Source organism: Macrotis lagotis, chromosome 1, assembly GCF_037893015.1.
Source record: "Macrotis lagotis isolate mMagLag1 chromosome 1, bilby.v1.9.chrom.fasta, whole genome shotgun sequence".
NCBI classification, from domain to species: domain Eukaryota; kingdom Metazoa; phylum Chordata; class Mammalia; order Peramelemorphia; family Peramelidae; genus Macrotis; species Macrotis lagotis.
Genome location: NC_133658.1, coordinates 699,956,503 through 699,980,803, shown reverse-complemented (window position 1 = coordinate 699,980,803; position 24,301 = coordinate 699,956,503). Strand labels below are relative to the sequence as shown.

General features: G+C 33.4%; 1 protein-coding gene across 1 annotated transcript in view; it reads right to left on the bottom strand.

The window, feature by feature from the left end:
• Positions 1 to 24,301, bottom strand: part of LOC141507820 (sodium channel protein type 3 subunit alpha) — a 155,629-nt gene that overhangs the window by 94,753 nt on the left and 36,575 nt on the right. The window contains exons 2-4 of the mRNA XM_074215820.1: positions 14,912 to 15,228; positions 9,808 to 9,926; positions 5,242 to 5,331 (exon numbers count right to left, since the gene is read on the bottom strand). Coding sequence (XP_074071921.1) covers positions 5,242 to 5,331; positions 9,808 to 9,926; positions 14,912 to 15,178 — 476 coding nt within the window. The 5' untranslated portion in view covers positions 15,179 to 15,228. The remainder of the gene's footprint in view (positions 1 to 5,241; positions 5,332 to 9,807; positions 9,927 to 14,911; positions 15,229 to 24,301) is intronic.

The following is a 24,301-nucleotide window of genomic DNA, read 5'->3' as shown; positions in this document are numbered from 1 at the left end:
TTTGCATAAGAGTATAAATTTAAGTCAAGGTGACTTATTTATAGATATCTTCAATACTGGAAGGGGCTCAGGGAAACTGATTCTCATTGAATTTAATTAAAAGGTTGTTTTTTCAAAGATAGCATCTTAATTTAAAATAGTCAAAAAGATTGATCTCTTATACTCATGCTTCTTGTAGTCAATTGAGAGAAATTTCCTAAGAATTTCTTGAATTTTAAGCTTTTTTTATCAGACATATTTTATATGTCTTTCCAAGCTTTGGGGGAGGTGAGTTCACTTTCTTTGATCATTTAAAGAGTCAGAACATTAATTACAGCTGCTTCTTAATTAAGTGAAATTTGGGACTTTACAAATATAGTAAAACACATGTTTTTCATAGTAGAAATAATTTATTGCCTGAAATTGTGCTGGGTTTTTAATTAATACTTGGAGAAATGTTAGAAACAATTAAGGAAAACTCTAATTGCCCAAAGCATAAGTATCAATCTAAGAATAACTTCAGTTTGTACTTTAACTTTTCAAGGCATTTTGTTTGTTTTTTATCTCAAGTCATTTCAGATATTCTCATTCAGTTCCTTCTCCTCTTAAACTCAATATATCTAAGCAATACTCAAAGTATAATGACTTATATTTGGCAGTTATTATTAAGTACTTGTGGATTCTGAAATTGGTCTATTTCTGATGATTGCTATGTCATTTGGGGATGATGGAATTATGCAACAATGCAATGATGGAATCTATTTGAGGTCTGCTGCTAATCTTTGTTTCTTTCTATGAAACTAGAGAAACTTCCTTAACTTTTCTGTGACTCATTTTCTTTGCCTATCAAGTGGCTTGATATTCTCCCACTGCTGCTTGATTTTAACATCTAAATGCATTGTCTACATTTTTATTTTATTTTTCTCCTTATGGGCAGTATTTGAGAAAGCTAGTGAGTGAGTCAACACATATTTATTAAGTGCTCGCTATTTGTCAAACACTGTGTTAACCTTTTCCTCATGAAAATCACATTCTAATGGGAGTGACAATATGTAAATAAGATCTGTACAGAGTAGAGGAGAGATTATCTGAGTCAAGGCACTGGCTGCTGGGATGTGGGGAATGGGAGAAGGTCCCTAGAAGATTGGATGTGAGCTGAATCACAACAGAAACCAGGGGAATTAAGAGTCAGAGAGGAAGGGCCAGGCTGTTCATCATATGAATGACTGAGGGAAAGGACATAGTGAGTGGTTTTGGAGAAACAGCAATTATGGCAAACGTCCTGTTATTAAGTATGATATTCTTTAAAAACAAAATAAATAGGGGTGGCTAGGTGGCACAGTGGATAGAGCACCGGCCCTGGAGTCAGGAGTACCTGAGTTCAAATCTGGCCTCAGACACTTAATAATTACCTAGCTGTGTGGCCTTGGTCAAGCCACTTAACCCCGTTTGCCTTGAAAAAACCTAAAAAAATGAAAAAATAAATAGAAAAGAACTAAACTGTTCTTCTACAGCATATCCATGTCCCCAAACCACTATGGTTTGATTTCCTAAAAACTGAATGTGTTTTTTTCTTGGCTATGGTGAACTTTTAGAAGGATATATCCCCCCACCAATAGTTTGATTTATCACTTTTAAGCACACATCACCTTTGCTAACATTTCTACTTGACATGGGGAGAAACTATGGAAGTTAAGATAGTATTAACCCCAATATAGTTCCTGTCTACATTTCTCTCCCTTACAAGAACTCAGAAAAAATATGTGACAGAATTAAGAAATCATTCCAACTGTTTAAATTATTCTGTTTTCCCATGCAAATAGGAGGTATATACAGGAATATATTTTTCCTGTTCAACAAGCTAACATTTTCATGGAAAATATTTCTAATAGCTGTAATTTTATGCAATTCAAGAGAAAGGAACTAGATAAGCTTAGATTCCCTTCTGACTTTTCTGAGTGAGTCACTATTTTTATTAACTGCTATTAAAGATGTTTGTAGCTGCCATGACACTCTGGAATGAGTTGGTACTTTATTTTATATCCAGATATCCCTGATACCTTCACTACACCCCACACCCATCCTTTCCAATCGCTAGTGTTTTCTTTAACCTCAATTTATTTAGGTCCTGATTGGTGTGATTAAGAATGCTCTCCCTGAAGTGGTAGCATTATTTAAATTTGCACTACACATTTCAATTGGGTTGGAATAAATTACCATATTTTATATAATTATAACTTTGAATATTGCTAATTGAAATAAATACTACCACTTCAGGAGATCTATTGTTTTCATTAATTGAGGCCTAGCTGCATTATACTTGCTAGATGAGGACTTGTCCCCATTAGAATTAGAACTTGAAGGTTCAGTTTTGATTTGGTATCCATTAACTGATACAGTACTTTATACATAAGAAATGTTAACAATTGTTTACTGAGTGGAATTGCATAAACTGGAATTAAATGTTTAGGCTGTGCTTTACCACATCACTAGTCTTTTACCCTTAGTGATAAAGATTAATACTATATTAAGGTTCCTGCATCATTCCTGTTACTTGGTAAACAAATGATTAAGAACATCATTGGTGTCTCTGGGGCACACTGTGGGTTTCTTGTGAACAAATTCAATAACACAAACTACTTGACATGGCATGATACAGTTTTTGACACATACATAACAAGTCATCAAACAGTGCTTGATGAACTAATGGAATTGAACATTTGGTGGGAAACAAAACATTCAAATTTGTTTTCCTGGTTAAAACCATATATATATATTACCCAAAGCATATCACAAAGATTTCCTGTGCTATATTTTCTCAAAAACTGAAATGGGACAAAGGTGCTTTATATCAGTGATATGTATTTCTAAATTCTCCATTGTTCTGTGTTTTCACATTGCCTTTACACTTAGCATATCTTCTTTTATATTATTTATTTGTGTCCTTAAACTCTCCTTTATCATAGTGTTTGAAGGCAATAATTTCTTGTTCTATTTTTGTTTCCCAGCGCCCTTATTCATGATAGGTGTTTCAAAAATGTTTTTGAGTGAAAAAAAGTTCTATCATTTTAAGAAGCTAAGACCCATTCAAAAATACATAATTCATACCTTTATTTATTTTATGAGTTTATATTATGTTTCTTAGAGTCACCTCTAAATAATTTCCTACTCCTGTCTTAGAGGTAACATGAAAATAAATGAGAAAATTTTTTGAATTTTTCAATGGAGAGATACTATATAGTAAAATTATTTTTCCCCATTATACCCTTAATGGAAAGAATGGGACAATGATCCAGTTAAAGTGGGGAATCATTTTAAAAGAATTGCTATTCTGGTCATTGCTGTCCAGACTAATAAATAGAAATTTTGACTAGAAATGTATAGATCAAAGCTCAGGAGAAAGTCTCTGTAGTTTCTGATATCCAGGAAACCACAACAGAATAAGTTGTTGGGCACCTTTAAGTACTGGTGAATTGACAGCACAATTTCTTACACTAATCTGGGCTATTACGTCTAGTTAACTTGCCTCACCTTTGTGAAAACAAACGATGCCAAGTTCTTACCTTGTCAAAGGAATGAGAAGGCTACTACTGCTTCAGGAATACTTACCACTGTTACCTCACTATCTTCCTCTGAGTGGCTCTTTTGGTGATCTTTTCCACATCCCACCAAACCTTCTATCTATATGCTTCTGCTATGTTTCTCTACTTTACATCTGCACATACTTTTATCATCTCTTTTAAATTGACCCCTGTTCTCTTTCTGACACTCAAAATAGCTAATAGGATATGCTGCTAAATGAACTTAAGGAGATATGTTTATTATTAATGAGAAGTTTTAGTTTAGGGTTGTTTTATAGACAGCTGGCCTAATGCTTGTTTAATATTCTGGTAAAACTAACACATAAGGATTCTGATTTTGACAATAAATACATATATTCAAATTACATAAATCAACAGTTCAAGTGATCTTGGAGTCTCTGTCTAATGGCATAAGGAACTGTGAAGACTCAAGAACACTTTTCTTTAAATTAACTAAGTAATATAGTAGATTACTTGCTGTCTCAGGGAGGAAGGGGAGGAGATATAGCGAAGGATGGAATTTGGAAATCAGAACCAAAAAAAACCTCTCTACAATTATTAAAATTGCTTTTACATGTAATAATAAAATATTATTTTAAAAAATAAAATATTTAGGTAAGCACAGTGGATAGAACACTGGACCTGAAGTCAGGAACACCTGAGTTCAAGTTCATCCTAGTCACTTACTAACTGTGTGACCCTAGCCAAATTATATAGCCTCTGTTTGTCTTAATTTCCTTGTCTGTAAAGTGGGGATGATATCACTTACCTCTCCAGGGATGTTGTGAAAATAAAAGTAGATATGACTTGGAAAGCACTTTGCAAACTTTAAAGCATGTTATATAGTCTAGCTATAATTATCTAATCAATGACTAATAAAACTCAGGGAAAACACCTTGAAAAAGAGATATTGTGATGCTTGGAAAGGTTTTCTCTTTGCTTTTACATTCCCTTTAGTGAAGTTCAATGGTACAGTGCATAGAGTATTGGCCTTGGAGTCAGGAGGATGGGAGTTCGAATTCTACCTTAGACACTAGTCACTTACTAGCAAGTCACTTAACCCTGATTGCCTTGCATCCAGGGCCATTTTCAGTCATCCTGATTTATATCTAGCTACTTGACCCAGATGACTCCAGAAGAGAAAATGAGACTGGTGACTTAGCACAGCTGCACTGCACCCCTTCACTCAAATCCAATTCATGTACTTGTCATGGCATCACCTCCCTGATGTCATGGCCTTCTTCGAGAATAAAGAATAAAACAACAACATTCCCTTTAAAAAATATGACATTAACAGCAACCTCCATTAGAGAAAAATCCTTTTCATAATTAAAATACATGAAACTTTAGACCTTGCTTTATCTACATTGATAAAATAAAATCTTGGACTAAAGAGCCTAGTCATTTCATTTACATTAATTTTTTAGAATAACAAATATTGATTTAGCACCAAAATTTAGTGAATGTCTTGAAAAAAAACATACTTTTTATAAATGATCATTCCCTAATGACCCCCATATATTCTTACACACCAAAGGAACACACCTTTGCAGATAAGAAATTATGAGGAAAGATATTCAATCTTTCCTCAGAAAGTGGAAACATAAGTGAAGTTAGAGGCAAAGAGATATATTGAGCATTTTTAAGTCAGTTTCATATTCCAAGAATCATTTCTACTTACTCTACATTCTTTGTCCAGTCTGGAGGGTTACTCATGGTCATAAATACACAGTTGGTCAGAATAGTGCACATGATGAGCATGCTGAATAAAGTAAATTATGGTTAAGGAATATATATGTGTAGCTTTAAGAAAATAAATACATAGTAATAAATACTAAATAAATAAATACATAGTATTCTACTATGTATAGTACTAAAAAATTAACTGCCTCCAAAATTATATGCATTTCCTATTTTAATGTTAATCTCAAAAATAAGGCCCAGAACAAATTAATTGGAAGGTAACCAATCTCGTTTTGCTCCACAATGATGAATTATGGGGGCAGCTAAGTAGTACAATGGATAGAGCACCAGCCCTGGAGTCAGGAGGACCCAAGTTCAAATCTGGCCTCAGACACTAATTAATTATCCCATTACCTTGGCAAAAAAAACAAAACAAAACAATGGCTTATGTACACTACCCTTTTAAAATTCAGATGAACTGTGCCAGATGGCTCTATCAGAGGAAGTAAGTATAAAATACTATTTCAATATGTAAGTTATGGGCATAACTTAGTTCTCCATTTACATACACAGATTAATGATTGCAATATATAAATCTGAGAGTGTTCAGATAATAGCTATATTGATTTATTCTGTGCAAATAAGAATTAAATAAGGAGTGTGCTATCAATGTTATTGCAGTTCTATACCAATGCAACTTACTATTTTCCAGCTAAAAAAGAGGAATTTTAGAAGCCAGAATCAATCACTGATTACTTATGTGCAAAGGATTATTGTGTCATTCTGTACCCCCCCCCCCAAGGTAGAAAAAAATAAGAGTGGTGGGTTTGTTCTGGACATAAAAATGTGATGTTGGGCAAATTAGTTAAATTAGATCTCAATATTAGCTAATGAACATATTAGACAAGATAAAATGTGTAGTCAAACGAGAAAATTCCATCAGAAATTTGAAATTTCCCATTGCTATAATCATTATTTTAAAAGAATGCTTAAGATTTCTTCTAAAGTCTGACTTTCCCCACTTCCAAACCAAATTACATTTTGACACTTGCTGTTCAGTTGTGTCAAATTCCTTTGTGATCCCATTTGGAGTTTATTTGGGCAAAGATATTGGAGTGGCTTGCCATTTCCTTCCATCTTATTTTACAGATGAGGAAGATGAGTCTTCCTGACTCCAGATTCAGTACTCTATTACATTGTACTGCTTCCTGCCCAGATTGACACCTATATTAATTAAAATCTTTTCAGAGAACACTACAGTCTTGGACACTCTAAAAGAGGTCTTTCTTAGGTTCAGCCTAAGTCCCTCATTGCTAAAATTTAAATTATTTCTGACCTTCCAGTCACAACATAAAGGACTGCTCTATTTTGAAGTCTCCTCAACAATCTTTCTCCTTAAACTTCATCTTACAATGAAACCTTTTCAATATTACTCTTGAATGCTGTAGTTTTTAACTGCATGTTCTTTTTTCAAAGTCACTCAACTCAATTCTAAAATCTGTACAATTGATAGCAATTTATGCATTTGTATAAATTGTTTCTACTTTATGACCCTGCACTGGTAAAAGCATCTTTTGTTCTCTGGTTGCTGCTTTAGGTTACCAACTCTAGGATGTTCTCTGGAAAAGATGTTTGACATTCTTCAAAGCACCAAAGCATGGTGCTGAAGCTACAGAAAGCACCTGTTGAATTTTGAATGCTTTAACGATAGTCTTAATAGCACTAAAGACTGCATTCATCATATCATTCATCATATCACTGGATATCAACCCCATAAATTTAGTTGACAAAATCTAGGCAGATGATATGTATGCAGTCTTAAGTCACTATCCCGAGCCACAGTCCCTCATCAGCAACTGCTTTTAGGACATCTCAAATGCAAATTAAATATATCCAAGAATTTATTTTCTCCCCTCCCCTCCAAAGCATCTTGTCTTCTAAAGTACCCCATAAGTACTAAGGAAATCACCACCTTCTCTATCACCCAGACTCCCAGCCTTGGAGTAATACTGGTCTCATACGCACTCATACTACATCCTGGGTCAGTTGCTAAATCTTATTTTTCCTTCATGGCATCTTTCACATATATTCCCTTCTTTCCAATTCTGAAACTACTAACCATGTTCAGGCCCTTATCTGCTCTTGCCTGGACCATTTCATTGGCTATCTGATTGATTTCTCCTCCTCAAATCTCTCCGTGCTCCTCCAGTCCATCTTTCATTTAGCTGCTCCAGTGAGTTCCTGTCACCTCTGGTTCTTCATAATCTGGACCTTCCTGACTTTCCATAAGCTTATATTTTATTCACCTGATGTTGCTACATTGACCTGTTTCTTTTTTACAATATTCTGTCTCTCATCTCCTTGCCATTACACTGACTCTCCACCATGCCTAGTATACTCTCTTTTAGTTTCTCTGGTTTCCTTCAAGACTGAGCTCAAATTTCACCTCCCCAAGAGGCCTAACCTGGTTCTCCTACCTGGCAATGCCTTTCCCTCTGAATTTGCCTTCCCTATTTTTTATATAGTTTGTACTTAGTTCTTTACAGATTGTCTCCCCTATTTGAGTCCATACCAAGGTAGGAGTTGTTTCTGCCTTTCTATGAACACATAGTGCTTAGCTCAATGAACTGAATCATATTGAGTGCTTTGTAAATGCTTGTTAATTAATTGGATGATTGTTTTATTAATAATGCTTCATTAAGGGTCTTATTTTAGGTAATAAGAGGTATGAACAGATTTATATTATTCTTTATGATGTTTCATTTATATAACCAAGTATCAACCAATTCCTGTTTTTCAACCCCTAGTCTAGATTTGCTAGATTTAAAGATAGCCTGTTGTATAACAGAAACAAAAAGTAGGCTAATTTTTCAATATCATTGAGTGAGTGGAGGGGAGTAAATGACCTCTAGTCATTCAATGAGTATTTCTCAATTATTGATTTATGTGCCAGGTACTGGCATTGGTAAAAGAGAAAGACAAAACCCAATAATTCTTACCTTCAAGAAGCTTGCATTCAATAAAGGGAAACAATATGTAAACATAAATGTGTAAACTTGGCTTCAAACCTGTGCATAAGATTCTTTTCACTGGTGGCAAGAATTATGACTTTATGTTGTATACCTGTGTGGGGAGCAAAGTTGGTGTAGGACATTAAGAGAGGAGAATATTCTTCTTCCTTCCTACTTTTAGTAGGGGCAAGTGTAATTCCAGTCTCCTAAGGAAGAAAGGATAGAGCTGTATCTTAAGGAGAGAGAGAGAGAGAGAGAGAGAGAGAGAGAGAGAGAGAGAGAGAGAGAGAGAGAGAGAGAGAGAGAGAGAGGGAGAGAGGGAGACAGAGAGACAGAGACAGGGAGACAGAGACAGAGAGACAGAGAAAAAGGGAAAGAGGAGAAACCTAATATCTTCAATATATCCAGACTGATATCTGGCAACTTCCCCATGTGATCAAGGCTTTTATTTTGTGATTGATTTGAGACATCTTGTTGCCAAATAGTGTATTCATCTCATACATTCCAACCTATACAGCTTCTCTGATTTGTTTGCTTTATGCCTGAATAAATGACTTTATTTCTATATCACTCTTTATGATAGTCTGTGTAACCAGCATCTAGGTCTAAGGGTCAAAACCTTAGATAAAATAATACCTTATTACATCCCTTCCTCTTTAGCAATATTTATAGGGGTAGACAGATTTGGTTCTAGTTCTTAGGAGAACAGAGTTTTCAGCTTTATAATCCCTTCAATTGTTTCTTTCTTGAAAGGGAGTAAAGTGTTTTTTGGATAGAGGTCAGGAAAAATTCCAAGGATATCTCTGAAACCTCCCCATGAACCACATTTAGATAAACTCAAACTCATAGATATCACATAACTTTCATGGGATACACACTGTTTTCATAAATATATGGACACACGCACACACACATATATAGATATATGTGTATGTATGTATACTTACTTATAGACATATGTATATACTTATGTGCCCCTGAATTAAATCTAACAAGGCCAGCTTGATTGGTCTAAAGAGTGAGTTAAGAGAAATAATATAGAATAGATATGGAAAGTTAGGTTAAAATAGTTTGTGAAGGACTTTAAATGCCAAACGAAGAAGTTTGTATTTAATAAGGGCTTTTATTGAACATTAGGCTCACATGTTCATGTCTGTGCTTAAAAAATAAAAATCACTTTGTCAGTTTTGTAGAAGATGATTTGTAAAGGGAGAATAGCCTTGAGGATATCAAGTAGCACCTGAGATTTTAGCCAAGTATGTGGAGAGAAAGAGAAGAATGCTAGAGATGTTGTGGAGGCAACTTATCATATATGTGAAATGAAGCAAAATGTTTACATTGGTACCTGATAAAAATGATTTAAATATAATTTCAACAGGTCAATATTTCGTATCAGCAGCAGAAAAACAGAGAGTACAAATTAATCCAACAGATTCCCATTGACTTCAAGGACACTCTCAACTATGTAATGTAAAAATGCATTTTTTTTTCCTTTAGGAAAAAACACAGATTTTTAGAAATAGGAAATCAAATCAACCATTCTGAAAGGATATGAATGTACCAAAATCTTAATAGCAATTTTTCTAACAGGGTTGAGAGGAGTTAAAATATACAAGGCAGATGTGGCACTGAATCGAAAGATTGCCTTTCCTTTATTCAATACTATAAAAGTCTGAAAAAGGAAAAAAAAAGAAAATGTAAAGATTATTATAATAAACAATTTAAGATAAGCATGCATAAGAAAAATTCATATTGTCAATTTATGTAAGTCAATTTACATTTCCATAGAAGTATAACACTTTATTTACAAAGACTTCACAATCTACTAGATCACATTTTAGATTATCTATATCAATATATCTCCCTTGCCTGCAATTCATGACAAGTTCATACTCTTTTTCTATCATAAACTTTCCTGATGGAATATTTTACTGCTTGTTAGAAGTTCCTTATTTGTTAGGTAATATTCTGCTCACCCCCTTGAGTTACTAGGTAATACTCATTTTCATAGAAATATTATCTTCTTGAAAAACTGGATCAAATCTCACCAGAAATAATCTAATCAGACATTAATTTAGCATCTACTATATGCAAAGGCCTATGCTGACTTCTGCCAATACAAAGATTTGCCTCCAGAAAGCTTTCCCAGATTAAACCAATCATTACAGACATCTCTTCACCATTAGAACATCAGTTTGTAGTAAATTATTTTGTACTTGTTGATACAAAGCTTTGTAATTTTTCTTAAATCATTTCAAATATGTTTTGTCAACCTAAATCCTTGAAGGCAGAGATATTTTGTCTTCTATTCACTCATAAAATTTAGTGCTCTAAACTTAATTTATGGATAATATATAATATATACATACATGTATTCATATAATTTTTCTCAAATAATTTCAAATGTATATTTTTGACTAGTTAAAAATTATAAGGTTCTCCAGGGCTTAGATAGTGAAATTCTGTTTACTAGTCACCCACAACACTTATTTAATATAATACTCTGGACTCAGCATAAATATATATATGAACATATATATATAATTATAAATGCATCCTCATGTGCACATATATTCAATTGCAGTTTTTCTTCAAGATTTAATTATTTCACATGTATTTTGATCTAATAGATTAGAGTCAGCTTAGATTCACATCCATCTGTTTAAATCTTTTCTTTAGGATGAGTTAAGAATATATTTCTATCTTTTAACTAAAAAGTCTTAGTGTTATGTTCCATATGCTCATTTTCTATGGCAACAAGCTCTATTAAAATAGAAATATTTACATTGCAAATCCAATGGACTGAGAAAACAGTTTCTCAGTTAATTGTCCTTTTGTGTTTAAAGACAGTATTTTTTGGCAAAGTGCCTAATAAATTTTTCTCTATGAATTCTACATGACAAATTTGAACAGTTATGTAACAAGGATAAATAAACTATTCTTCAGTAGTAAAAAGATTGTCCAACAGGTGTTTATTTCTTTATTAAGGTATCAGAGAACTCTCTAATTGAGAATCAGCTAAATGATTTCCCAAAGTTCATAGTATTAATAATTTAGTATTAATAGTCAAACAACTAAATCAGTTTTTCTGCTGTAACTAGAACATTTGAATATAAAATTCACTGTTGATCAAATTGAGTTAGAGTGTAAATATAAATAGTTATTAAAATACTTTAGCCTACTAATTAGTTGCCATTTACCATGTCAAGAAAGGATTTAGAAAATAAAACTCAGTATACACCCTATCTACAGCCCCCCCCCAAAAAGAAAGAAAAAAAGGTAAAGAATAGATTGCAAAACTCCCCAGCCTTTAGCCACTATTCTTTTTTTTTAACTTTTTCAGTATCTGCTGAGACACCAGTGAAATTGAATTTGATATGTCTATGACATTTTTCCTAAGTTTTTATAAACTCCTGTTGACCAAACTTTATGAAACCAAGACTTTCAGAAACGAAATAATTTCCTGGGTCTATGAAAGGAAATAGAAGTTTGTTACATTTTTTAAAAAATTTCAAATAATTTCCATATAGATTTTTGGATTTTATTCTCATTAGCTCATAATGTTAGGCAATTTTCAGATGACAAGAAAGGGAGAAGGTAGAGAGAATGTCTTCTCAATTTCTAATGAAAACTGAGGACATCCCTTATTAATGAGAGATAGTGAAAAGAATGCAAGATTGATGTGGTAGATAAGGACTCTGAACCTGGTATCAACATGATCTAAGTTTAAATCTTTTTTCTGACCCATACTAGCTATGTGAACATGCTCAAGTCATGTGACATCTCTTCTGCTCTACTTCTCTCCCCCTCCCCAATGCAAAGAGTATCAATCTTTCAAATTCTGAAGAAACAATAAAAATGTTTGAAAACTGTACTATAACTTTCCCCTTCCCCATGAAGATAAATGGAAAGTTTGTAAGGGGAATGGAAATTTAATGTTTTTGTGAAAGTTAAGCATAACTTCCAAGAATGTTTCCTGATAAGTTCTCTTGAAGACAATAATGGAGCTGAGTAAAAGAACTGACCTCAGAGTCTATGAATGTGAACTTTAGAAGGATTTTTTCCCTATTTAGCACTCTAATCAGATGGTGTACTAAGGTATTGATGAGTTGCATCAATAATTGGAGTGTCCTGGACCAGATTGAAACCAGATTGAACCTATTGAGAATGATTTTAGATCAGATTGGACTAGTCTGGACCAGCTTCTTTACTATGCATTCCAACATTCTAGAATGCCAACACTCTAATCATAGGATTAAAGTATAGTGATTGAACTTATGTGAGTACTAACACTGGCATATAGCTTTAATCTAAAGCTATAAACTTATTTATATGTATGATTTTTACATCTTTTAGTCATTTTAATCTTACAAGTTTAAATTATATATGCATGTGTAGTGATTTCCTTTTTAATAAGTGTTGAAAACAGGATGACATTATTTTGCAGGAATTCAAAGGTCAGACCTTTGACAGTACACTGGAATTATACTTTCTTTCATCTTATGACCAGATTTGTTTTTTTATTCATGAAAATATATGGAAAATATTAATTGCATTTGAGTAATGTCAGAATATTCCAAAATGAAATGAAAAATTCATTTGGTAATTTTTTTTACAAAACACCAAAGTGTTATTTCAATCTTTTTTTCTTTTTTTAATTGACTATTTTGATAAATTATGTGGTTGTTCTGGCATTACATAAATAGATAAATAATTATTACTTAAACAGAGTTTAAAGTCCTTGAGGGTAAAATATTTTTCTATTTTTCCTTGACATTTTCCTTAAATGTGATATTAGAGACTGATCAGTCATATTTTGGCTTAGTATGATTAAAGGTCCTAATATATATCCTAGGTTGAAAAAATATCTTTGAGAAAAATTAGGAGCAGCTAGGTGGCACGATGGATAGAGCACTGACCCTGGAGTCAGAAAGACCTGAGTTCAAATCTGACCTCACACACTCTAGCTGTCTGACCTTGAGCAAGTCAATGGCCTTGCAAAAACCAAACAAAAAAGAAAAAAAAAATAAGTCCCAATTCATCCAATTTTCATATAGGCAGGGGTAAATTGTAGCCTTCCCACCATAAGATTAAATAGTTTTCTACTGTAAAGATGTCATTAAAAAAAGTCAAACTCTAAAATGGGAAGCATGTATTTCTGGACAAATGTCAACTCTAACTTACTTAAAGAAATATTTAAAGTTGAAAATGTTATTCAACTTTTTGCTCATGAGTTACTTAGTATTTCAGAGAATGTATTTTGTTATTTCCACTGATACAAATTTTAATTTAAATACTTATTTAAATTACTATGAATTCATATAGATATAGGCATATCACTACTTTGGGGAGGAATTTTATACCTGTCTATAGTTTTTGTTGTAACAAAATCATTGACTCATAATGAATTTTTTGCAATTTATTATTCTGATTATACTTGCTTCCAGAATCTTCTGATGAATATTCCATTGCTTACATGCTAGTATTGAACATAAGAGAAATGCTTATGGTGCATTTGCAAAGCTAAGAAATGCAGGAATATAATAAGTACCCAATGAAAGTGACTACTATAAGCAGTGTGTACTGCAAAAATTAGTAAGAGCAAACAGGAGTTCTGATAAAGGTCTCATTTCTAAAATATAAAGAGAACTACATCAAATTTATATGATCACAAGTCATTCCCCAATTGATAAATGGTCAAAGGATATGAACAGACAGTTTTCAATTAAAGAAATTAAAGAAATTAAAGCTATATATAATAATATGAAAAAATGCTCCAAATCACTATTGATTAGAGAAATGCAAATTAAAACAACAAATGAGGTATGGGAGGATTGGGACATTGATGGATTGCTGATGGAGTTGTGAATGGCTCCAGACTTTCTGGAGAGCAATATGGAGCTATGTCCAAAGAGCAATAAGACTGTTCATACTCTTTGACCCAGAAATTCCAATTTATGTCTATATCCAGAAGAAATTATAAAAATGGGAAAAGTCCTACATGTTCCAAAATATTCATAGCAGCTCTTTTTGTAGTGGCAAAGAATTGGAAATTGAGAGGATACCCATCAATTGGGGAATGGCTAAGCATAAATACTGTGGTACATAAATACTATGGAATACTATTGTTATATGAGAAACCATAAATGATCAGACTCTAGAGAAGCATGAAAGGAATTACAAGATCTGAAGCTGAGCCAAGGGAGTAGAACCAAGAGAATAATCTACACATTAACAACATTATGAGATGAACAACCTTGATGGAAGCAGCTCATCTAGGCAGTCCAAAGAGCTAGGACAACTATATCTGAATGGTTATGGACTATATTATCCCCAACCAGAAGAAGAAAAACAAAACACACAGAAAAAAACCCAACCCTTCCAAATCTGATGAATACTTTATAAAAATGATCTCTTATGTATCTCTTTCCCTTAATCCTAATTCCTCATGCCAAAAATTACTAATTTGTAAACATGTTTAACAAATTATATATGTAAAATGCTAACCTGACTGTTCCCTGCTGAAGGGAGTGGGGTGGGAAGGGAGGGTAGAAGGAAATTTTGTAAGTTGGAAATATTCATGTACATATGGATGAAAATAAATAAACACTTTTTAAAAAAAAAGTATTAATAAGGATAATCTTCCCAAGGACTCACTTTTTTATTGATATAGTATGGATCAAGGTCCTCCAAGGGCTCTGACACCATTCCAGGTGGAATGTCTCCATAAATAAATGGAAGAGATTTTCCTGCTTCCAAGTCACTATTTGGCTTTGGTTTGTTTTCATCATCATCTTCTTTGAGTTCCCTTTTGGTCTTCTTAGCTTTCTCTTCTGCAGAGCGTTTTTCAATAGCAGCGAGAGATTCTCTAGTAAAATAGCGGAAGCTGTCAGGTCCTGGGGGTACCAGCAGTGCCTGTGCCATCTTTTCATCCTGCAAATTTAATTTCGTTTAGCCTCTCACATAAGAATCTCCTATGGGGATAAAAGGAGACAAATTGATACCAGTTAGGGAAAAAGTAATGTAAAATGGAGGGGGAAAAAAACCAACCAAGATGGTATTTAATGCTTCATCTGGTTTTGCCAGTAAATAAAAAAAAAGTCACTATAAACATTAAGTACAGTATTTAGTGCTGTGCCACAATTTTAACTTGTAAACATTATTACTCTTCAATCTGATTCTCCATAAACCAACTTCATAAGACATCTGTTCTTGACTTTTGAGCCAAGAAACACAGAAATATGGTTATTTACTTCTGGTAAAGGATATGTGCTCATAAGCCTTGCATATAGAGCCAATTCTTGATTTTTGTCAACCCTATAGCTCTCCCTTTCTTCCCTGTTTTTCATTAAGTAATGTGGATAGCACAGAGTGCACTGAATTTGAAATCAGAAGAATGGGTTTCCAATCCCAGCTCTGCTATTTAGTCCCTCTGTTTCTTTGGTTAAGTCCCTTCACTTTTTAGACCCTCAATTTCTGCATCTCCAAATTAAGAGGGTTTGATTCAAGGAGTTATGAAATCTCTTCTAGCTTTAACTCCTATGATTTGCTTTGTAACCATAAAGAATTATGTAATATGAGCTATTATCATTTCTACTATCATTACTATTTACCTCACTGATCAATAGCTCCTCACAAGAAGGAAAACAATTTAAATTTAAATTATATGGTGAATTTACTCACTACATTTATTAAATTGATGTTAAGGTTAATATTTCTTTGAGAGGTCAATGGTTGGCAAACTGATTTCTTTTGATATTTATATTAAATTATTGTCTTTGGTTTCTGGTCGGTCTGAGTTTCTGTTTCATATAAAATTTTTGCTAAAAATCAGATATCATATCAAAAATAATGCCGGGTATTATTTTTGTAAATAATTTTTATTCCATAAATGAAATAAAAACTTTGTCTTAGTAGAATGGTTGATGGTACAGAAGAGTTGGCTGACCACTGTTCTAGATCATTCAAAAGTCAATCAGGAATTTAGCAAACCTTTATTATATCTCTGCAATGTATCTTTTTAGTCACTTTAGCATTCAAACTAAATTAACACATAGCAGATCTAAATTGGCAGATGTGCTGTATACTCATGGCTTTCATATATTTGATTACGGAGCATTTTTAGTACAAGAAGCTAAAAGAAAGTTTGGGTATGGCCTGCATATTTCAAGTATCTAAATCCTTTAATTGGGGAAATCTAATGCCAGATCATGATTAGCTAACTATAATGACCTTGGCCAAGACTTCAAATAAATTTGAACCCTTGTTTCTATATATTTAAAATATGTATTATAATAGCTGCCCTTTATGACTCACAGGCCTTTGGAAGTAGCTAACGAGAAAATGTATGCAAAAGTACTCTGACAAGAGAACTGAATCAGGATCTCCTAGAATATTCATTCACAATTATTCTTCACAATAAATATCATTCTGCACTGAACCAGGATCTCCTAGAATATTCATAAAATAAGGATCCAATTTGAAAAACGCTCAATGATTAATAGAGAGTAAGCTCACTTGATGAGCATGGAAATATACTTTTATCTTTGTGGTCACATTTATGTATCTGGGATGTTTGTGTTTGTTTTTGTAAGTAATTGTGTGTGTCATTGTAGGAACCAGTTTTTTTATGGGGTTAGACAATTTGATATTTAAAAAAGGTTTCTTTCACGGTTCTTTCTATAGAGATTTTGATATGAAAGTTTATAATTTTCAAACTATCATTTATTTTGCAAAACTCACATTGTATACATAACTCTTATTCTTGTTCAGTGTCATAATGGAAAACAAGGAAAATAAGAATATTATAAGCTAACATTTATATTTTTCAATTATTAACTCATTTGATCCTCACATCAACTCTAAATGGTAGGTGCTATTATTATCTCATATCATACATGAGGAAACTGAGGCAAACTGAAGTTAAGTGACACAGATGGTAAATGTCTGAGTATAGAGCTCATGTCCTCCTGATTCCAGTCCTAGCATTCTGTCCACTGTAACACTTAGTTTGGTTTTTTTTTTTTTTAGGTTTTTGCAAGGCAAATGGAGTTAAGTGGTTTGCCCAAAGCCACATGCTGGGTAATTATTAACTGTCTGAGACCAGATTTGAACCCAGATACTCCTGACTCCAAGGCCGGTGCTTTATCCATTACGCCACCTAGCTGCCCCAACACTTAGTTTTAATAAAAAGATACCATGAATTCATGTTTTTGATTTACCACATGTGATGGGTGTTTTTGGTACTGGAATGACCTAAATAACAATCTGGCTCATCCTTAACTTGCACATTTCCTTGTTGGACTAGACCTTCATACATTAATTATTAACCCATACTGGATACATAGAACTTTGTACATCCAAGACCAAAAAACCCAGTCAATTTGTAAAAAGTAAATGACCAGATTCTCCAAAAAAAAGAGGAAGCAATTTTGCCATAACAACTAAATAATTGCTCCCATGTGATAACTAAATGGGACACACACACACACACACACACACACACACAGACAATGTGAAAGTCTGAGAAAATTCTTTTTAAATCAGTAACTAGTTAGCGAATGCATTTGTTTAAATTTTTGTATCTTCATGTTCATTTTGAAATAGCCATAAAGTATTTTTGTTTTTAAACTCTAGTTTGCTTTGAGATATATTTCATCCCTAGCATGTTCTTTTGAATTCCTGGTTTCAGTGCCATGAATTTTACCCAGATTGGGTTCATTAATGTAGCATTAAGAAATATAAGACCAGATAGGTAGACAGAATGCAAGACATGGAGTTAGAAAGATTCATTTTCCTGAATTCAAATCTGGCCTCAAACAATCAACATAACCCTCAACAAGCTTTTGACCCTGTTTGCCTCATTTCCTCATCTATAAAATGGACTGCAGAAGGAAATGGCAAACTACTCCAAAATCTTTGCCAAGAAACCACAAATTGGTGGGGAGGGAGTCATGAAGAGTCAGAAAATGACTGTTCATGATTCCATTTTACAGATGAGGAAACTGAGACAAACATATCTAAAATGATTTGCTCAGGATCACACATTTAGTAATTGTCTGATGTCACATTTGAACTCATATCTTCCTGATCCCAGACCTGGTGTTCTATCTGGTACACTATCTAACTGCCCAGTAAAAGTTAAGTTTAAATTTAATTCTTGTTTAACATTTTATTTCAATTAAGCTCCTTATATTCATTGGATATGAAGACTTCATCTGAGTATTTCAGGGTCTTTGATGTATCACTACAGACTGAAAATGAGACAGGTTTTGATGGAAGATACTCAGTACATTCTATTTTTGCCTGCCTTTCTTGGCTATAGTTGACATTTTGTACTGAACTGAGACTCCGATTTGTCATTAAAAAAGCATCTGTGCTGTATGCTGATAACTACTGATAGATGGATTTTATGTCTCCTTTCATTTTGGCATTCTTAGATGGCATTGATATATTTTAAGTCAAATAGTATAATGTATCATTTTAATGAGTAATTTATGTTTATTCTAATGGAAAATAACATATTTGGTTAATGAGTGTTAGACTAATTTTGAATCTCACAAAAGGCAGTCCTGGATATTTTGCACATTGCCGAGATGAAGTGTAAGAACCCCCTCCTCCCATTAACCACAAGTTCTGAAAGAGCTCTTCCCGACAGACCATATAGAAATGCACAAATCTATGGGGTTCAATTTGTCTATTATGTGTTAGAGTCAATATTCTCTTTCCACGTGGGTATTTTTATTATTATTTTTGCAGACAAAATCGATTAGTTCTGGTCTGTTCCCATGGAAACAAAGCTATGTCAGGGGACTGTAAATCTGCAATCTCCAAGAATGGAAGCTTGGCCTAGACTATGCATATCTTTTAGGGCAAACCTGGAGGAGGAACTCAAACCCAGTGTGTAATTAAGACACTGAATCTAAGTCTGAGGGTTCCATTTCTGCCCCTGCTGCTAGTTTCCTCATTTATCAAAAGATAGCTGGACAAAATGATCTCTAAAGAGGCCTCTTTCAGCTCTAACTCTTATGTTCCTAAAACATGTTTTCCCATGGTCGTTTCTATTATATTTCAAGACAAATAGTGAGCTGAAGGCTAATTCTAAATTAACTGCCTAAATGAATTTCCTATAGGACTCTATTCCTATCTCTCACTTATTTTAATATTCTATTTTTTATGATATTCATGTCTTTTCCCTCCTAAACTCCTTGAGTAAAGGAATATGCTTGTTTTCTTTCCCTCTCTCCTCCCCATTTTGTGCCTAGCACAGAGATGTAGTAAGCACTCAATATTTGCTATGGAACAGAAGCTACCTAGAAAGTACTAAGTTTATGGTTGTAGATCATAGGGATTAAGAACTGAGTGATATATTAGAAATTATTGGGGATACCAAAATGAAAGAGTAAAGGCAGAGACTCACCTGAACTCTCCCCACCCCTCCAAATACCCTTAAATAATGATTCTAAACAAATCCTAAAGCAGTGGATCCCACAAAAATATGGAGTGAAAGAATTTTTCCAGGAAAAGACCATTTAGAAAGTTGGCAAGAAAGTCTCTTGTACCAGGGTGAGAGAGGCACATAGTACATCACAGATCACTTTAGCATAGACCCAGTCCAGAAAACTGGGAACAGGTCTCCGGGCAACTGAATCAATAGCAGCAGTGGAGATTTCCAAACGTCTCAGTCCACAAATGGCAAAATCAACTTAGAAAATTGAGAAGAAAATCTGTTGCACTAGGGTGAGAGTTGAGCTCTCTGCATAGGCTGCACTAGCACAGACCCGGCCCCAGAAAACCAGAAGCAGGTCTTAGGAGCCACCAAACCAGTTACAGCAGGAGCCTTTGGAGCTCAGACCACTCAGCTGGTCAGGGGGATCCAACAACTAGTCAGAAGGAGATTACAGGAGTCTCTTTGCTGGCATTGAGGCAGAACTCTGTTGCTTTTGCCACCAGGATCTGGTGGCAGTCCTAGGTAGCAAACTCAGGGAGAGGAGGAATACTGGCACACCAGAGCTTGCAGGCAACAGGGGAGTAGGGAAACTTCTCACAGTTCCAGGTCAGAGAAGAATACTTATGGTTATTCACAGATCAGAGCACAAACAAGGAGAGTAATAAACACACCTCTCCTTAGATCTTACCAACTTGAAAGAACTGAAAACTTATAGGATCCTAGAAATATCTCTGAAAACAGTTGCACAAAACCCCAGAAGCTTGGGACAGTGCACCCTTTGAAGCAGAACCCCATTTTCACAAAAAAGTTAGAAGTCAAGTAATAACACAGGAAAATGAACAAATAGAAAAAAAATCTGACTATAGATAGTTACTGTAGTGCCAAGAAAGATCTAAATGCACTCAGAAGAAGGGTCAAAGTTCCTATATTCCTATATTCTGAAGACTTTCAAGAAAATAAAAATTTGTCTCAGGTCACAAAAGAATTCAAAAAGGATTTTGAAAATCATTTAAGAGTGGTTGAGGAAAAATTGGGGGAGGAACGAGAATGATGCTAGAAAATTGTAAAAAAAATAAGTCAACAACTTGGTAAAGGAGACACAAAAAAATACTGATGAAAACACCTTAAAAACAAACACTAGGTTAAAATGCTAAAAGAGGTACAAAAAAATCAATGAAGAAAATAATATTTTAAAAAGCAGGATTAACAAATGGAAAAAGAAGCACAAAAATTTCACTGAAGGAAAAAACTCCTTAAAAATTAGACTTGAATAGCTCAGTTAATGACTTTATGAGAAATCAAGAAATAATAAAACATAACCAAAAGAAGAAAAAAGTAAAAGGCAATGTGAAATATCTCATTGGAAAAACAAATTATTGTACTATCTGAAAGCCACAATAAAAAAAAAGCCTAGACATCATCCTTTAAGAAATGATCAGGGAAAACTTCCTTGATAATCTAGAACTAGAGGGTAAACTATAAATTAAAAGATTCCACTGTTCACCTTCTGAAACAGATGTGAAAATGAAAACTCACAGGAATATTATAGTTAAATTACAGAGCTCACAGGTCAAGGAGAAAATATTGCATATTGCAAGCAGCCAGAAAGAAATAATTCAAGTATTTCCCTCTGCACCTAGAAGAATCCTTTGCACAAACTAAGCATAAATTACATATGTGTGAGTTTGAACTGAAGATACTTTAAATGAATCCTAACTTTCATGGACTTTTACATCTTAATGATTAAAAAAACTTTAAAAACTGAAAAATTGAATTAAATCAAGTGTATCCTAAAAGATGCATATTAATTATCCATGTGACATGGGATTATCAAAGGCAAATCCTAGGCTAGTATCTATCATGAAAGAATTATTTTTATGAATCTTACTTATATTTATTAAAGAAATAGCTAGTTGGATTATTCATGCTGCTGCTTTTCTTCCTTTTTTGCTTTTCTCCTGTTATTTGCATTCGACCATTTCCTAGTTTATCAACACCTATCAGCAAGGAAGGGAGAAAGGAACAATTCAAATTAACCAATTCTACTGCAGGTCTCATAAATGGTTTGGTGAGAAAAGATGCTACAGCTATTAAATAAATGCCAGGAGAAATATATATTAAATCAAGGCTCTCCCTGACCTCTATCATAATGAATATTGAGAACTGATTATGTCTCTCTAGGATCCAGTCTTATTTTAAAATAAGCTTATCATGGGACATTTCAAAGTTACTAAACTCTGTAAAAAGAACTAAGCCTCAATTTAGCCATTTATATTCTTCCTGCTACCATGAATGAAAAAAAAAGAGAAGAGGAGAATTTGGCAAACCATGCCTTTCTCCATTCCCTGAAGCATCTAAAGTATGTCATCCAGAAGAGGGAAGAGCTTCAAGGTCTTTCTAAACAAGATCTGACAGGCCCCTAGTCTTAGCCAGGCCATGTCATAATCAACTACTCACTGGAGATTTAAAAATCCTTTTCTCTCTGCTGCCAAAAGAGATGTGAACCAATTTACCAAATACAAACCTATCTTGTTTAATAAGTACAAATAATCAGCATCTTTTAAAGAAAAAAGAAGTTGTATGGTTATTCTGAGGCTCTCCTTATTTGTGATTTTTCCCTCTTAGAGGTACAGGCAGACTAGGGAAGAGATAGAGGAACATTCATATATTTAAAAAAAATCATGGCATAACTGATCTTAAGGATTAGTGAATCAATATTTGAATCAAGTTTTTATAATCATACACTATCCCACAACAATTGAGTACCTTAGATTTATACCATACCTTTCTTCTGAAAAACTATTTTTTGATTAGTTCATTTATTCTCGAAACATCCCTATAAGCTGATTAATTTTTCTTTTTGATTAGCTCACTTATTCTTACAACATTTCTACAAGAGATGCTGTAATTTTTCCCATTAGTATATTGTGGTTCAGTGTATGGAAGATATCTTGAGCCCTGATCTACATGAATGTGATTTCTCTTTCATGTTTCCTAACACATGATCTACCAGAAAAGAACATTTAACGGTGTTCAATTGAACACACAATCATATTCATTATAACTATTTCCCTTTTATCTGTTTTCATTTTCTTTCCTTTCCATTTTTCTTTTCTTCCCCTTCCTCAAAATCCTCTATGCCAAATGAATGAATACATGGTATGTTATCAGAGTTAGAAACTATTCTGATTCCCTTTTTTTCTGCTCTCAACTTGTGATATTTTACTGAATGATGAAGATAAAACCAACATATCTTATCCAACAATTTTAGGAGTAAAACTAGTAATTTTGAGTGAAAGTTGAGAGCACTAAGCTCTGGTTCTTTAATAACCTAACTTTACCAACCTTTGTACACCCTGTCAAGAATAACCTTAAGTAATAATTATGACTTTTATGTCTTTAATGTTGTTCAGTTGCTTTTTAGCTTGTCTGACTTCATGACCCCATTTGGGGTTTTATTGGCAGGCATACTTAAATGGTTTGCCAGTTCCTTCTCCAGCTCATTTGACAGATAAGGAAAGTAGCAAACAAGGTTAAGTGATTTGCTTGGTTAACACACAGCTAGTACGTGTCTAAGGCCAGATTTGAACTTGGAAAAATGAGTCTTCCTGACTCCAGGCCCTGCTGTTCCTGGAATTGAAATGAATGATGAATAATTCCACAGTGGGCATTTTGTTGTTGCTGCTGTTTTTATTCTAGGTGTAATAATCTAAATTTCAAATTAAAATGTTATATGCACATTTTAGCAAATATAAAAACATTAAGTAATTTTTAAAAAAGAATAACCTCATTTAATTATAAAAATGATAGAAATTTAAAAATAATTATAGATATATATTCATAAAAATCTATCTCAAGATGAGAACTGAAAGAGAGATGACATGAAATGAGGAGGACCTGAATTCAAGTTCTGTCTCTACTCTGACACAGCCTGGATTAGAGACTCTGGTACATTTTCCCTTTCAGTGACCAGGGCAGCTCTCTAAAAGATGTCAAACTGTATCGGTAGAGGATGTTTCTTCCACAGATTAAAATCATTGTTCTGGTGCAAATCTAAAGATAGAATTTTTCTGAAAGTACTTAAATTCTTATTGATTTTCTTTATAATTTTATTTAAAACTTAATCATATAGAATGAAATAATATTTAGGAGAATAAAGATGAAAAAGATTGCATAAAATTATTTTATAAAAATATTTAGCTAGTAGAATAGTTAATTTCATATTCAAAATGTTAAATCACTTGATCTTGGCATATGATTCCTTATTTAATATGGGAAGATCTTTTTTAAAAAAAATTTTAGTAGTATTTCACTTTTGTCCCAATTCCATATTGTGAAAATTTTAGCATTCATTTTTACATGATTTTTGAGTTCCAAATTTTTCTCCTTCCCTTCCTCTTCTCTACTCTCCTGAAAATGGTAGGCAGTTTGATATATACATGTATTATGTAAAACAAATTTCCATATTAGTCTCATTTGTAAAAGAAGAAGTACCAAAAGGAAAAAAAACATGGGAAAAAATAAAGTAATTGAAAAAATATGCTTTGATCCATTTTCAGAGTACATCAATTCTTCATTTGGTGATAGATTGCATTTCC